The sequence below is a fragment of the Mytilus edulis genome, chromosome 9 (genome assembly GCF_963676685.1).
Source record: "Mytilus edulis chromosome 9, xbMytEdul2.2, whole genome shotgun sequence".
In the NCBI taxonomy this organism is placed as follows: Eukaryota; Metazoa; Mollusca; class Bivalvia; order Mytilida; family Mytilidae; genus Mytilus; species Mytilus edulis.
Window position 1 is genome coordinate 63566781 of NC_092352.1, and position 16385 is coordinate 63583165.

The 16385-nt window shown below is 32.7% G+C and overlaps 1 protein-coding gene across 1 annotated transcript in view; it reads left to right on the forward strand.

The window, feature by feature from the left end:
• The window catches only part of LOC139488795 (GPI inositol-deacylase-like), a 137277-nt gene that overhangs the window by 44551 nt on the left and 76341 nt on the right, over positions 1-16385 (forward strand). Inside the window, exons 11-16 of the mRNA XM_071274714.1 lie at positions 2757-2809; positions 3777-3843; positions 7505-7669; positions 8362-8436; positions 14161-14213; positions 16132-16195. Of these exons, the coding sequence (XP_071130815.1) occupies positions 2757-2809; positions 3777-3843; positions 7505-7669; positions 8362-8436; positions 14161-14213; positions 16132-16195 (477 nt within the window). The remainder of the gene's footprint in view (positions 1-2756; positions 2810-3776; positions 3844-7504; positions 7670-8361; positions 8437-14160; positions 14214-16131; positions 16196-16385) is intronic.

The following is a 16385-nucleotide window of genomic DNA, read 5'->3' on the forward strand; positions in this document are numbered from 1 at the left end:
GGGCCTAGTTTTCAAGTTAGTCCAAATCAGGATCCAAAATTATTATATTAAGTATTGTGCTATAGCAAGAAATTTTCAATTGCACAGTATTCAGCAATAGCAAGAAATCTTCAATTGCACAGTATTGTGCAATAGCAAGAAATTTTCAATTGCACAGTATTGCGCAATAGCAAGAAATCTTTAATTGCACAGTATTGTGCAAAAGCAACTATTTTCAATTGCACAGTATTGCGCAATAGCAAGAAATATCTAATTGCACAATATTGTGCAATGGTAAGAAATTTTCAATTGGAGTTATCTTTCTTTGTCCAGAATAGTAGTAGAATCAACTTAAATCATTGTTTTATACAATATACAATGTATATTCACTTTTACTACCAACTGATAAATTAAAACAATCTTTACCATTCAGTGATAACAAGCACTTTTTTTATATTTCAATATGTATTTAAATGAGTAGTTATTGTTGCAAACTCCATTAGAAATTTGAATTGAGATCAGTTATGGAATAAGGGAAAGGGGGATGTTAAAAAAAAAAATGGGGGGGGGGGGGGGTGGAGGGGGGTTCAATTTATTTCATTTCAGATTTCATAAATAAAAAGAAAATTTCTTCAAACATTTTTTTGAGAGGATTAATATTCAAAAGCATAGTGAATTGCTCAAAGGCAAAAACAAATTTTTTAAGTTCATTAGACCACATTCATTCTGTGTCAGAAACCTATGCTGTGTCAAGTATTTAATCACAATCCAAATTTAGAGCTGAATCCAGCTTGAATGTTGTGTCCATATTTGCCCCAACCGTTCAGGGTTCAACCTCTGTGGTCGTATAAAGCTGCACCCTGCGGAGCATCTGGTTATGAATTTGAATGCTGTAAATAGATTTTCAATTCGTCATTTTAGTATAAATCAGAGTGCTTTTATCTAAGGTTTTTACTTCTTGATTTTAAAGTATGTGAATATAGTGTACAACTGGATGACAGAAAAGGTCTATAATGATAAATGAAAAATAACATGACTTGGATGGAGAGTTGTCTCATTTGCCCTCATACCACATCTTCTTATATCTATTCAGCTATAATAAACCTGTAAATTACCTGTAAAAAATCAGCGCAAATGAAAGAAAAAATCAGCACAAATGAAATGCAGATCGGCACAAATGCAAAACGCCGTAATAAGAGTAATTACCTGATAGAGTAACTTACTCTCATAATCTATTTGACACTAATTGATAAGGGTATATACATGTGACAGTCATTTTATAAACTACATATATATTCAATGCCCTTTTTGTTTATCTTGTTAAAACTAACCTATATAGATATTGACCTATATAACTACCGACCAACCCTTTAACTTTTAGAAAGTAACATAAGTATACATTAATTTTCATGGAATTTATTGTGATTTTATCTCATCCGCCAAAAAGGCGAAAAATAAACACCCTGCGAAAATAGCCTGCTATACAGTATTTCACTTTTTCTCTTTCATAAATGATTGAACAAAAGAAAGTCATACTTTAGATTTTTAACCGGAATTTTGCGACAAAAATGTCGGTTATTGATTTGGGGATGTACGGGGGGCGGGCGGCAATCAAATGTTGTCCGTGCATTAACTCATGAACCGTTCAACCAAAGCTTTTAAAATTTTAATATGTTGTTACTGACAACTAAATAAAGGTCAAGTTCAATAATGGCGATTTTTACTTTTACCGTTCAGGAGTTATGGTTCTTGAAAGATTGAAAAATGGAGTTTCCAGTCGTGTCCGTGCTTTTACGCATGAACTGTTCTACCTAAGCTTCCCAAATTTTAATATGTTGTTACTGATGACAAAATAGAGGTCAAGTTCAATAATGGCGATTTTGACTTTTACCGTTCAGGAGTTATGGTTCTTGAAAGATTGAAAAATGGTGTTTCCAGTCGTTTCCGTGCATTTATGCATGAACTGTTTTACCAAAGCTTCCCAAATTTTAATATGTTGTTACTGATGACAAAATAGAGGTCAAGTTCAATAATGACGATTTTGACTTTTACCATTCAGGAGTTATGGTTCTTGAAAGATTGAAAAATAGTGTTTCCAGTCGTGTCCGTGCATTTTCTCATGAACCATTCAACCAAAGCTTTTGAAATTTTTATATGTTGTTACTGATGGCAAATTAGAGGTCAAGTTCAATAATGATGATTTTGACTTTTACCGTTCAGGAGTTATGGTTCTTGAAAGATTGTGAAATGGCGTTTCAATTCACGTTGTTGCATTTACTCATGAACCATTCAATCTAAGCTTTTCAAATTTTAAGATGTTGATACTGATGACAAAATGGAGGTCAAATTTGATATTGACGATTTTCACTTTCACCATTCATCAGTAACGGTTCTTGTGATATTGCCAGGACACAAATAAATATTAATAAATCCGGTTTGCTGTCGTTGTGACAGCCTCTTGTTAATACATATCTCATAGCTAGTGCCCCCTTGTTTGTTGACACTGCTGCTGCGAATCACTATCCCTAGTTGAGCTTTCTTCAACAGAAGTCACAGGCTCGATAAAAATATGTCTTGAATAATTAAACATTATGGGATTGTGATATATAGGTTTTTACCTACCTTTTCATTCCCCATATTAACATGATTAAGATGAACTTCCAATATATTAGGAGGAGAAAAAACATAGTCACAAAAAACACTCGGAACAAGTTATATTAGATTTAAAAGATGAAATCTACCGCAATATGTTTCTTGTCATCTTCTCTCTTTTTCAGACTATGTCAGTGCCCAATGCATGGGTATCTACAGATCATTTGTGTGCGGTTTGGTAAGTTCTCACATTTATTTCTTTTGCAATGAATTTGGAGATAACTTTATTGTATTCATATTTTCTTAGAAATTAGATTTTACTGTTGCAAATTGAGTTTACATAGCGACACGCAGCAGACCTAAGTTGACAGATATTTGCATCAGAAACACCAAGTAATGCAATAAAAAAGATGCTTTACTATTGTCAAATATTTAATCAATACCGGTGTCATATTGTATTTTAAACCTCATGAAAAATTTACCCTCAATTAAAAGTTTGCCTACATTCAGTATCATTTAACTCCCGTGTGATCTGTATACCAATAAGAAGAAAAAACCCTTCCTCCTTGGCTCCGCTCAGCTCCGCTCATGATAGTATGGATCAAATGTAGGATATTTATAAAACTTGAAGTGAGTTATCAACCGATATTTGACTGGAAGTGATGATTTATTACTACAATAAGGCAAATAAACTTTCATTCACTCTATCTAGCAACAATTTGAAAAAATACAAGCAATATGTTTGCAGAAGGAAACATACATTTGATGTCTTTTACCTTGATTTATCACACATTGTGTACTAATATGTACATTTTTGCATGGCCAATAATAGCTGGAAGTTAAGGTTAGTTATTTGCCCTCCGGGCCAATATCGATATCAGCCCTTGAAAATCCATATCAGCCCCCTGAAAATCTATATCGTGCCCCAAAGTAACTTTCGGTAACCTGTCAATCAAAAACACTGAAAAATATGTGATATATAGATTATTACATGCCATTTTTCCATATTGACTCTGGTAGCAGCCCTTAACCCATACCAAGCCCCACAATATGAATAAATACACCTACAGGCATGTTCTAACAAATTTTCATGCTTGTATCACCATTTGCAAGATTTGTCAGGTAAGCTGCTCAGCTAGTATACAAGCTGCTGAGTGTTAGTGTTTTCAGTGTAAGCACTACATACATTGTTATTCTTTTGGCAGGTGTAAGCAGATGGTAATGTTGACTAAGAGGGCTATGTTTGATATAATAGATCCAGCTACATTACAGGTGTGTATGTAAAGCAAAATTATATCCGGATGAAATCCCATCTGGCGGAAAAATGTTACACAAGTTGTTGTTATTTTTTTAACTGAAGGGAAAAACTTTTTATATAACCGCAAATTTTTTTTGAATAATGCTATGATGTCGTTGTCGTCTGCGTCGTCGTCCATAGACACATTTGGTAGCAAATTAACCTGACGATATCGGGATATGGGTATTTAGTCGGATCTTAACACGTACTTGTGATTTGTTTAAAACCGGTTTTAACGAAGAAATGTCGAAATGTTCAGAACTTAATTAAATCTGTTTTTGGGTAAAATGGTGCAAGCATACGATTTTTATTGCGTCTTACACTTTGAGAAGCGAATAATCTTTAGCTACTTTATATTAAATATTGTGTAAAAACGTTAATTATGAGCTATGAAAGTCAAGTGGCTCAAGCATTTTACTGAGGAAGTTTTAAAAAAATGCAAAGAAATATTTTAACAGTGGGTTAGATTTCATTAGTCTTTACTATCTATAGATTAACAACTTTTGGTTATATTTATAATTTAGAATCATCATTCAAGGTGGAGCGCGATTGCACAGTTAATTAATTATATTGATGTGCCATTTGTATGCAAGAGTGACATTCCGTTGTATTATGTGCCAATTCGAAAAAGTTATGCGAGTATTGTCTCCCTTTAACAGGTTCATTATTTTATAATTAAGTTTAGGTTTCTGATATAAATTTGAATAGTTACAAAATGTATCAATTCAATATACTTCAGTTTTTGTTATTGGTGTATCAAAAACATTGATGTACGAATATAATTTCATAAATTTGAAACTTTTAAAATGATTACATACCAATATAAAGAACCGTTCATCATTTTTGAAAAAGACTATGATTGAAATTTGTATTATTTATCTTCCCTTCATGATAGATTGATTGGGAAATGAACCAAAGTTCTCTACAGGTAATCACCAGAGAGGGACTAGAAAGCAATTTTTAATTGTAGCTTATTTAATGTTAAAACAACTTTCCACTATAAACAAATGTTATTTTATACAAATATAAGGACCTTGTTAGCTAATTCTACAAATTTTATTAGATATAATGAATTTTTATTACAATAGATTAATATGCTACATTTGGTTTCTGGACAATAACTTTAGTTAAAGTCAATGGATTTCTATGAAATTTTACAAGAAGGTTCAAAACCACAAAATAAAGGTGTGGATTCATTTTGGGGCTTGTGGTACTAACAGTTATGTATTAAGGGTAAAAAAGGGACCTAAAACAAGTATTTTTGTAGTTTCTGGACAATTGTGTAAGTGTATGGATTTCTCTGAAATTGTATCACAAGGTTCCATATCACAAAAAAAAGGCTTGGATTGAGTTTAGGGGTATTTGCCCTAAACATGCAGGAATTAGAGGAAAAAAGCGACCAAAAACAAGCTTTATCCTAGATTCCAGACAATAACTTGTGTTTGAGTGTATGGATCTCTCTAAAATTATGCTACAAGGTTCTATACCTCAAAGGGAAGGATGGGATTAAGTTTAGGGGTTATTTTTTCTGAATTTTCACTATATCAAAATGTCAATAGATGTCTTTGCATGTTAATATTTTATATTGTGTTGCTTACTCACTTACTATTAACTGATTATTTCCTTTTTCATATCTTAAATGTTAGTATTTAGTATTATAGAAGGTTTGGCTCTTTCCTCTTCCCCTTATTAACATGTAACCACTTCTCCTTTTTAAATGTTTTTAAGACCCTGTCATAGCAGAAGGGGCATTAGGTTTTACCCTTGTCCGTCTACCTGTCCATTCTTACATCCAAAAGTTGGTTTCTGTTCTCTCACTTTAGTTTGCCCCAACCAAATGCTTTAAAACTTATACACAATGCTTATTATTACAAAATACATCTATCAAGTTTGATTTTAACTTTAAACATTCCAGAGTTATGCTTGTTTACAAATGCCAAAATTGCTGTTTTGTTTGATTCTCTTCTCAAACTGAAGTTTGCCTGAACCAAATGTTATGAAACTTATACACAATGCATATTACCACAAAATCTAGATCAAGTTAGAATTTTGGTGGTGTCACTTTTGCTGTTCTAGAGGTTATGCCCTTTTCCAAATGGAAAAAAATATCAATTGTATTGATTAACTACTGATTAGCTAAGCAAACTAAAAGATGCTACTGTGATTTACCTCTTCTGTTAAAATAATTTATCAAGACAAATAAAACAATTGCTTTTATAAATATGTTATGCATTGGTTTTGGTCGTAGCATGATTAAGAAACAGTGAGTAAATTAGAAATATTTAAATAATCAAAGAAAAAAAAGGTTTACACTGAATTTTATGGAAAGTGGCAAGATCATATACTGTTTACACAAGCAAGAGTCACATGAAAATAGAAATATAGTGACTTAAATTTCTCCAGTCTTGTATCAGCGAAGGGTGTATGCTTTTAACTCAATATAACTAATCAAAATGCATTCATCAAATGCATTACCACCTAGATTTCAGACAATGCAAATATGTGTTACTAAGTTATATTGATTAGATTATTGTTTTGATATGCCCGTTTTTACAGGATGTATTATGGTATACCAGTGTCTTCCATCCGTCTGTCTGTTTGTCCTTCCGTTGTCAACATGGCGAACTCAAAATTGCTTTAACCAATTTGCATGAAACTTCGGTGAATTGTTTATATCTATTGAAGTCAGCTCAGTTTTGTTTTTTACAAATTTTAGATTTGACATTTCAGAGTTATGGGGTTTTATTCATTTGAAAAAAGGGAGATTTTCCAGTTTTCAGACAATAACTCAAAAATACTTTCATCAATTTGCAAGATACTTTGGTGAATTGATTATATATATTGACATGAGCTCCCTTTTGATTTTTATAACTTTTAGATTTTACATATCCCAGTTATGAGGTTTTATTTATTACAAAAAGGAGGATTTTCCAGTTTTCAGACAATAACTTAAAAATGCTTTGAGCAGTTATCCTTAAACTATGATGGTGAACGGTTTATATATAATGACTGAATCTCCCTTTTGATTTGTTTACACTTCAAATTTTACATTTTCTTAGGTTATGGGGTTTCATTCATTAAAAAAGAGGGGATTTTCCAGTTTTTGGACAATAACTATATATATAAAAAAGGCTTTCAGCAGTTTCATGAAACTTTGTAAACTCCTTTACGATTTTTATAAATTTTAAATTTTACATTTACAGTTTCAGGACAATATCCTTTTAAAAAGTGCTTTGAGCAGTGTTCATTAAACTTTGGTGACTGAATTATATTTATTATTATTTCCTTTAGTTTTTGATTAATTTCGGATATGACATTGAGAAGTTATTGAACTTTATTCTTTGAAAATGTGATGGGCTAATGGCACAGCTGTTTTTTTTTTACCTTAGTAGTACATTCATGTAATGAGCTATTAATTATGGTGTGTAATTCCTTGTCCCACATACGCATGTAGATGGTTTTACTTCTGTTGACCAACAAACCACATAATGTTACGGAAGATATATATTTGGTGTTTGCGTGTTGTAGATATATTCCAGAGAGAGTACTCAAGTATAACTTGATAAAACCAGCAAGTACTCAGTAAGTTATTGTTAACTGAGTTGACATCCCTAATTATGACTATTATATTTACAGGTTACTATTAACACTGATGAAAGAATGAATGTTTTTAAACATCATTTTCTGTCAAATCCTGGTACAAAGAAAATTCCAGATTATTGGAAGGTTGAAATACAACTCTATGAAGAAATCCCTTGGGTTGTCAAGAAAGAAAAGACATGGGAATTTGCAAAGAAAAGGGTTCGTTTTAAATAGAAAGAAAATCAACTTCTTTATGATTATACCTCTAACTCAAGTAAGGGGTATATTGTATATTGATTAGTTTCTATCCTTCTGTCTATCTATTTGTCCATTCTTCCCTAAATTATATCTGTCATTTTTTTCATCATCTACTTATCAATTTGCTGCATTCAATGTATAAATATTGGGTTATTGATTCAGCACTGTTGGTTATTTCATGGTGGCCAGTTTTTATTGGTCCAAGAAGTTCATGAAGTTGGAGTGTCTTTAGAGAACCATTGACTTATGGCAGGAAAGCTATCAAAACCTTGTTAATTAAGATCTGAGTTGAAAGTACCTGCCACATTATGAGGATTTCAACTCTTAAACATGTTTGCAACTCAAATTATGCTGATCACATATTTTTAAAAGCAAACTGCCCTTTTGAAATATAATATTGAAAATGGCATTGTTAGTGCACTCAATATGAATATAAGAAGATGTGATATGAAACAATTCAAACAAGAAAACTACAGCTAATTTATGTATAAAACAATAAACGAAAAACAAATATGATATGCAGCAACAAAAAACAACCACTGAATTACCAGCTCGTGACAGGCACAAATAGAATTTGGCAGGATAAAATCTAGTTTGATGGTGCAAAATTGCCTTGACTTGAATTGTGTATAAATATAACTTTTCTTTTTAAGGTGGCTGAAGACTATTATTATGCTGTGCCTATGGATCAAGAGGGTGTTAATTCATTTGTGGCCATCAGTAATGTGGTATGAGTGATTTTTTTTTAAGCATATGTTTAAGTGGTGTGATATTTTAATACAGGAATGTGTTAAATTTAGTAATGTATGTGATCAGCTAAGTAATTTATTATACCCCTGTTATAAAAGGAGGGTGGTTTACTGATTTACATCTGTCCCTCCATCCTTCTGTCCATTTGTTTGTTCATTCCATGAGACTTTTGTCACACATTTCTCAAGTAATATAAATCAGAGCTTCCTGAGATTGTAGATGGTGATGTTCCCTTGTCGCCATCTTATGGTGTTTAGATATCTCATTTTGTGTGATTCACTTGTGTATGTAAAAAGGTATTTAGTTTTAATAAAAGAAATCTATTACTTCTGAAAAATTATTACGATATCGAAAGCTAGTTAAAAAATATTTACTAAACTTTATCATCAGTCAAGGTTTCCCCTGGGTCAATTATTTTTTTCGCCACCTTTTTCGCCAAAACATTATATTTTCGCCACTTTATTATTTTTTCGCCAAGTAACATAAATTTATTTTTCGTTTAAAATTTACTTTTTTTCTACCCCCCTCGCTTAAATAAGACTAGAACACACCCGTGATATCGCGGGTCCGTGACTGAATTAAAGTATATAACTATGCGTAAGCCTTATTTTAGTATTGGTATTGTCATCTGATAAAGTCGTGCCGATTATAAGATACACAGTTTTCTCTGCTTTCAAATCTTTCTGATTGAACCCGTCGACCTGGAACTTTTCAATTATTGGTAATATTCAGGTCCTGGAATTGAGTATTTTTTAATCAACAGCATTGTCCAATAAAGTTCAAATCTTTGATTCGCTGTTTTACGTCATGCCCGCTAACAAATTGAAAACTGTACCTATACGCCTTAGTCCAAATTTTTAGTATTCGTATTGTTATTAGCTCACCTGGCCTAAAAGGCCATGTGAGCTTTTCTCATCACTTGGCGTCCGTCGTCGTCGTCGACGTCGTCGTCGTCGTTAACAATTTTTCAAACATCTTCTCCTCTGAAACTACTGAATGGATTTGAATGAAACTTAGCATGATTGTTCCTTAGAGTATCCTGCACAAAGTGTGCGCTTCGATTTTTGATCCGTCAAAAAACATGGCCGCCGTTACTTAAAATAGAACATAGGGGTCAAATGCAGTTTTTGGCTTATATCTCAAAAACGAAAGCATTTAGAGCAAATCTGGGGTAAAAATGTTCATTAGGTCAAGATCTATCAGCCCTGAAATTTTCAGATGAATCAAACAAACCATTGTTGGGTTGCTGCCACTTAATTATACCCCCGCTTTAAAAAAGGGGGGGTATACTGTTTTACCTCTGTCTGTCCGTCCGTCAGTCCGTCCATCAGTCCGTCCATCAGTCCGTCAGTCCGTCAGTCCGTCCGTCAGTCAGTCCGTCCCATGAAACTTTCGTCACATTTTTCTCAGGAACTACACATCCACCCTTTCTGTAATTTGGTATCAACATTTATATATGTCAGCCATACCGTGTGATGCGTTTTCAGATTCATCACTTGACAACTTCCTGTTTACCGAACACTTGTCTGATTTTACACATGATAGCCAAGTTGAAAATTTTCGTCACATTTTTCTCAGGAACTACAATACAAGGATTTCTGAAATTTGGTTTCAGGATTTATATAAGTCAGCTATACCGTGTGATGCGTTTTCAGATTCATCACTTGACAACTTCCTGTTTACCGAACACTTGTATGATTTTACACATGATAGCCAAGTTGAAAATTTTCGTCACATTTTTCTCAGGAACTACATTACAAGGATTTCTGAAATTTGGTTTCAGGATTTATATAAGTCAGCTATACCGTGTGATGCGTTTTCAGATTCATCACTCGACAACTTCCTGTTTACCGAACACTTGTATGATTTTACACATGATAACCAAGTTAAAGAACATTTAAATAAATTGAAAAGCCAAAATAATCATTGATATGAGATTAAACCAAAAAAATTCAGGTGAGCGATTCAGGCTCTTGAGAGCCTCTTGTCTTAGAAAGTCTTACTAATTATAAAACTACAATAGGGAACAATTTGACAATGATTGAATTTAGTTGTGTCGACTTTGTGATTATGACCCGTGTATATAGTAAAATCAAATACACCATTTGGTGGTGCGCCTATTAGATGCGGAACGTACAGATAAGGTAATAGGTAACAGGTGAATATACTATTGGTATCGGTACCGGATTCGACCCGGAACTTGTTAATTATTGGCAATATTAATTATGTGGAAAACAAAAGGGTCTGGAGTGGTGTAATTTTTAATCTACACAATTGTCCTATATTAGCTATATATAAAGTTGATTTCTTTGATATGTCGTTTTTACCTGATGCCGGCTGATAAATTGGACCTCGTAATTTTAGTATTATAGATGTTTTGCCCCATTGTGTCTATGATTATTCTCTCAAAATTATTTTAGAGTCTACATTTTAATGAATAAACACTAAACATTTACTTTAAACCTACAGAATTTTTTTTAACTTAAAAGGGAAAAAATGAGGGGGCCACTATGCTTTTAATAATAAAGAAGATATAAGTCCTGGAATATAACAAAATTAATGGACATGTTTTGATCATATAATACCAGTATAGTTCGTAAGAAAAATACTAATGTGCCCTTTTGTACTAAGAAGTGGTTTTTACAACAAAACAAAAGCTTTTATCACATGAAATTGATCCCTCATTGAGTCATTACATTGAAGGGTTACTCTCATTCGACCTTTTGGATAGATTTCTTCATAACGACAGTTTTCTTTTCTTGACCATCGTAAATGAAAAGGTTGAGACTTAAAACTATGCTTGAAACACGTGTGTCACTCAAACAACTTTAAAGTAGTATCCCTAATCAATTACCTATAGTAAAGTCAAAGGATAATTAAAGTTTTAAATCAGAGATTTTTCTTGCTTTTGAACATTTTTAGTCACAACAACAGCTTTCTTTTCTAAACTATCTTTAAAAGGAAAGGAGACGTCAAAAGTTTGCTTCAAACATGTGCGTCGCAAAGTGGCAACTAAATTCTGTATGTGACATTTAGCGGAAGCCATTTAACCATATCATTTTGTCAAACAATTCAATCAACACCTTTATTAATTAGTCCTTTGTTGTTGATAGCTATAAAATGCAATCAGCTGATTATAGATTTTCTGTCCAAATCTAAATGAGGTCAAGGTGAATTCCGAGTATTGTCAGATCGGGTAAAGTCTGAGAAACTCGAAAAAAGTAAATAAACAAGATGGAGGAAAACAAATCGTTATATTTATTTCTTTCGCCAAATTCTTTCTCAAATGACAAATTTTTATCGCCACAATTATTATTTTTTCGCAAATTGTGAAAAATGGCAACCGCCAGCGGAAACCTTGTCATCAGTACAAGGACATCATTAGTAAATATAGATCAACATCTTATACATTCAGGTATTTCACATCTAATATTTCATGGTAATATTCTTTACAAAGCACAAAATTGTCGGCATTTACCTCAAAAGCTAATCAAACCTTTAAACAGATTTATTAAAATGATTAAGAAGTGATATGGTCAGAATACTGTTGTCAGGTCATTTGGTATTAATACGGGTGAGATTGTGGTTAATTTAATTAATTTAATTTAAACATATTTATTTATAGTGGATTGGGAAACAAGTTTTTTCAACTTATATTAATCCCTTTCCACTTTGCGGGTGCGAGTGCTGCCTTGTAGCGGCATTAGCCTACTCTTTTTTGAAATCTACAAGGGTGTCTTTAACGTGCAAGAGATATGGCTCTCTCTTAACACGGTTCAGCCATTTATCGTCCCCTTCCAACGGACTATCATCGTTTCCTCAAGACCATACACGCAGATGGTGTCAAGAGAGAGCGGAAAATTGATTGTGGTTGATTTTCATATGACGAAGACATAATCTTTTAGTCAATTTAATTGTGTTCTTGAGATGGCATGTTAAGAACTGCTAGAAGTCCATTGTGTATAATTGTCATTTTGCTTAGTTTCTTTTTGTTATTTATTTTAACTTTGACTCTGACTTCATTCAAACTGAGTTTTACTGTATATATTGCTGTCTATTTATTTTTTCTACATTGGATAGCGGTACAGGGGAGGGTTTGGATCTCACAAAACATGTTTAACTCTACCACAAATTTGTGCGTGTCCCAAGTCAGGTGCCTCTAGCCTGTGTTAGTCTTGTATGATTTTTAATTTTATTTCACTTAGATGTTTTTTAGTTTAGTATGGCCTCCATTATCACTGAACAAATACTGGAGTATACAGAAGAAATAGTTCTCATCAGCAGATTATAAATGAGTGAATCGGCATTATGGTCAATGGCTAATACGGACATATCGACACATCGACATATCGACACAACAACACATCGACACACTGACACTAGTTTGTGGTTTATGATGTCAAAGGGCAATATAGGCTGTGTTAAAAAGCAATATAGCGCCATAGGCTGTGTCGAAGAGCAATCTAAGGTTAGGGTTAGGGTTAGGGTTAGTTTGCCCCATAGTTTTTGTTGAAGTTCATTATAGCTTAGTATGGAGTGTCAATTGGAAGTCTAGCGCCGTAGGCTGTGAAAAACATCAATCTAACGCCATAGGCTGTATTAAATAGCAATCTATTCCCGTTAGGCTGTGTCAAAGAACAATATAGCTCCGTAGGCTGTGTTGAAGAGCAATCTAAGTTAGGATTAGAGTTAGGGTTAGGGTTAAAGTTAAATTTAGGGTTCGGGTTGAAGTTAGATTTGGGGTAAGGGTTAGCCGGGTTAAAGTTAGATTTAGGGTAGGGTTCATGTTAAGGTTTAGGGTTATCTTGCCCAATAGTCTTTGTCAAAGTCCAATAGGGCTACGTATAAAGATAGTGACAATTTAACAGAAAAAATAAAGATGTTATAGTTTTTCAACTTTCTAAAGTATTGTGTTTTATACAATTAATTTAAAATGTCAATTTGTCGATGTGTCTATTTGTCCATTTGTCTATGTGTCAATGTGTCCATTTGTCTATGTGTCGATGGTTCGATGTGTTGATGTATCAATGTGTCAATTTGTCGATGTGTCCATGTGTCTATGTGTCCATTTGTTTATGTGTCAATATGTCTATGTGTCTATGTGTTTATATGTCGATATGTCTATGTGTCAATGTGATAAGAGATTACGTTATCAGGCATCTATATAATTGGCATATGTATATATTATACTTGGTGTATGAATATTTAAATTGTTATTTTCTAAGGAACTACTTGTTTCGTATACTCCAGTTGAGCCCAAATACATATTTTTGTTATTGGGCAAGCTGAAGCATGACTCTGGGTATCTGATTTTCTCACTGTATAGAAGACTCATTGGTGGCCTAGGTTATTTTTTGCTTTTTGGTGGGGTTGTTTTCTCTTTGACACATTCCTAATTTCCATTCTCAATTTTATTTAATATCTTAGTTACCAATTATTAATTTTGTCTCCTTTAAATGCATTTGTATCAAGGAAAGCAATAAATGTATCAGACACATCATGAATGACTTAAGTAAGAGGTCTTCCAATCTTATTCCTTCCATCATATAGCTGACTGTGCAAGGACTGGTCGTTAAAAACTTCAAACATCATCCATCAAATCAATACTTTAAAATCTATCTTTAGTATTATCAGAAGTCCATTGTATTATAGATAAAGATATTTTTTGCATAATTTAATTAAAATTTATTTTATATTTGTAGGATCTTCAAGACTGGATTTGTATTTGTAAAATAGAAAGAAATGAAGAGAGATGGTGAGTATTTTGTACATAGTTGCCAACCTCTGACAATGACAAATTATGAGATGTCAAAAACATGTGGAAACGTGTGAAGTAGATGCAAACTTTTTTTAATAGCAAGCTTTGAAAGAATGTCATAAAGATTTGTCATTTATGTCTGCCATTGCTCCCCAGAAGTTATATATATTGCTATTGGCTGGTCAAAACTGAGTAGTTCATAATAAGAAAGCTGGTACTCTGAAAACTGATCAAACAGTTCTGTGATGTTTTCTTCACATTTGGCCTGTGGAAATCTGTTGGCTAAATTTGAAACTGAAAAAGAAAAATATTTAAAATTTTATAATTTGAATACGATTGAATGCTATATCAAATAGCTTTATTGTAGTTCTCCTGTCACACATATTTTTATGCGCCACCTACGATAGTAGAGGGGCATTATGTTTTCTGGTCTGTGCGTCCATCCATTCATTTGTGCGTTTGTTTGTCTGTGCATCCCTGCATTTGTTCATCCGTCTGTCACGCTTCAGGTTAAAGGTTTTGGTCAAGGTAGTTTTTGATGAAGTTAGAGTCCAATCAACTTGAAACTTAGTACTCATGTTCCCCATGATATGATCTTTCTAATTTTAATGTCAAATTAAAGTTTTGACCCAATTTCACGGTCCACTGAACATAGAATATGATAGTGCAAAGTTCAGGTTCAAGTTTTGGTCAAAGTTTTTGGTCAAGGTAGTTTTTGATGAGGTTGAAGTCACGTCAACTTGAAACTTAGTACACATGTTCCCTATGATATGATCTTTTTAATTTTAACTCCAATTTAGAAATTTGACCCCAATTTCACGGTCCAATGAACATGGAAAATGATAGTGGGAGTGGGGTGTCCGTGTACTATGGCCACATTCTTTTTATGATTGCAAATGATTGATAATGTTTGCAGTTAATAACATTGTAAAGACGTAGGTTAATTGGATTGTCAGTTGGCCAACATTCATAGAAAATTTTACTAAAACTAAACTAAACTAAATCAAACAACTAAACACAATTACATGCAAATGAACACAAATAAATGGACATGCAAGTGAAAGTATGACTACAAACAAACAAAAGTCATGATTCAAACACAATACACATAACTAAAATGTTAGTTGTAAAAATTAAAACAAATCAGCAAAATTTCTCATCACAGCTACTACTACTTTACACTCTGTTTGCAGTCAAGATCTAGGACATTGCTTGGAACATCAAATACTTAAAGATTAAATTAATTTAAACTTTCACTTTATTAAATTCACTGATTTGATATTGACTTCTATAACACTTGTAACATCAATAACATGTATGGCTCACTATGTAAAATTCCTGTTGACAGATTTTTGAGGAAATACTATAATGGAAATCATTCTTTATAAATAAAAATATGTTGTAAGAGTACAAATGTGACAACTCTCCATTAAAGTCAGGAATATGACAGTTGTTATCCATTTGTTTGATGTGTTTGCGCTTTGGATTTAGTCATTCGATTAGGGACTTTCCTTTTTGAATTTTCCTCTAAGTTCAGTATTTTTGTATTTTTACTTTTTACAATGTATAAATAGTTAACAATTATACACGTAGATCAAAAAGAGGCTTTCTATAGGGAGTCTTTGCTCACACTGAACAGTAAGCTTTAAAGGGCTCCAAAATGTTTGGACTCTTTTTTAAGACAAAACCTGCTGATCTTGAGTTGATTTTTGGTAAATTAGTATATGAAATAAATTACAGAGATAATTTACACCATGTGATTTGGATTCAATTGACTTCTAGAGATAAGGCTGGTACAATTTATCAAAGTATGAAAGTAATTGTGCCTCTAAATTAGGAATTCTGCATTGAAGGACCATTGATTTTACTTAAAACCTTCTGTATTTTCTTGTAATGTATTATTTATTCTTCACAGTAAGACGTGTAAGAGTTTATCACAGAAAGGACAAATTATTCCTCCATTTGATTCTTACAGAAAAGTAAGTGGGAGATTCTCTATAATAATTTTAAAGATACTAATGAATACATGACACATTTGTAACATTAAACAGGCATGAGCTGTCAAATTCATGTTCTCATATTGGATTTATAACATACTAAAAGGTATAAGCAATTAACAGTGATTATGTGTACATAGCAAAATTCTATCCAAATGAAATATATGGTTGG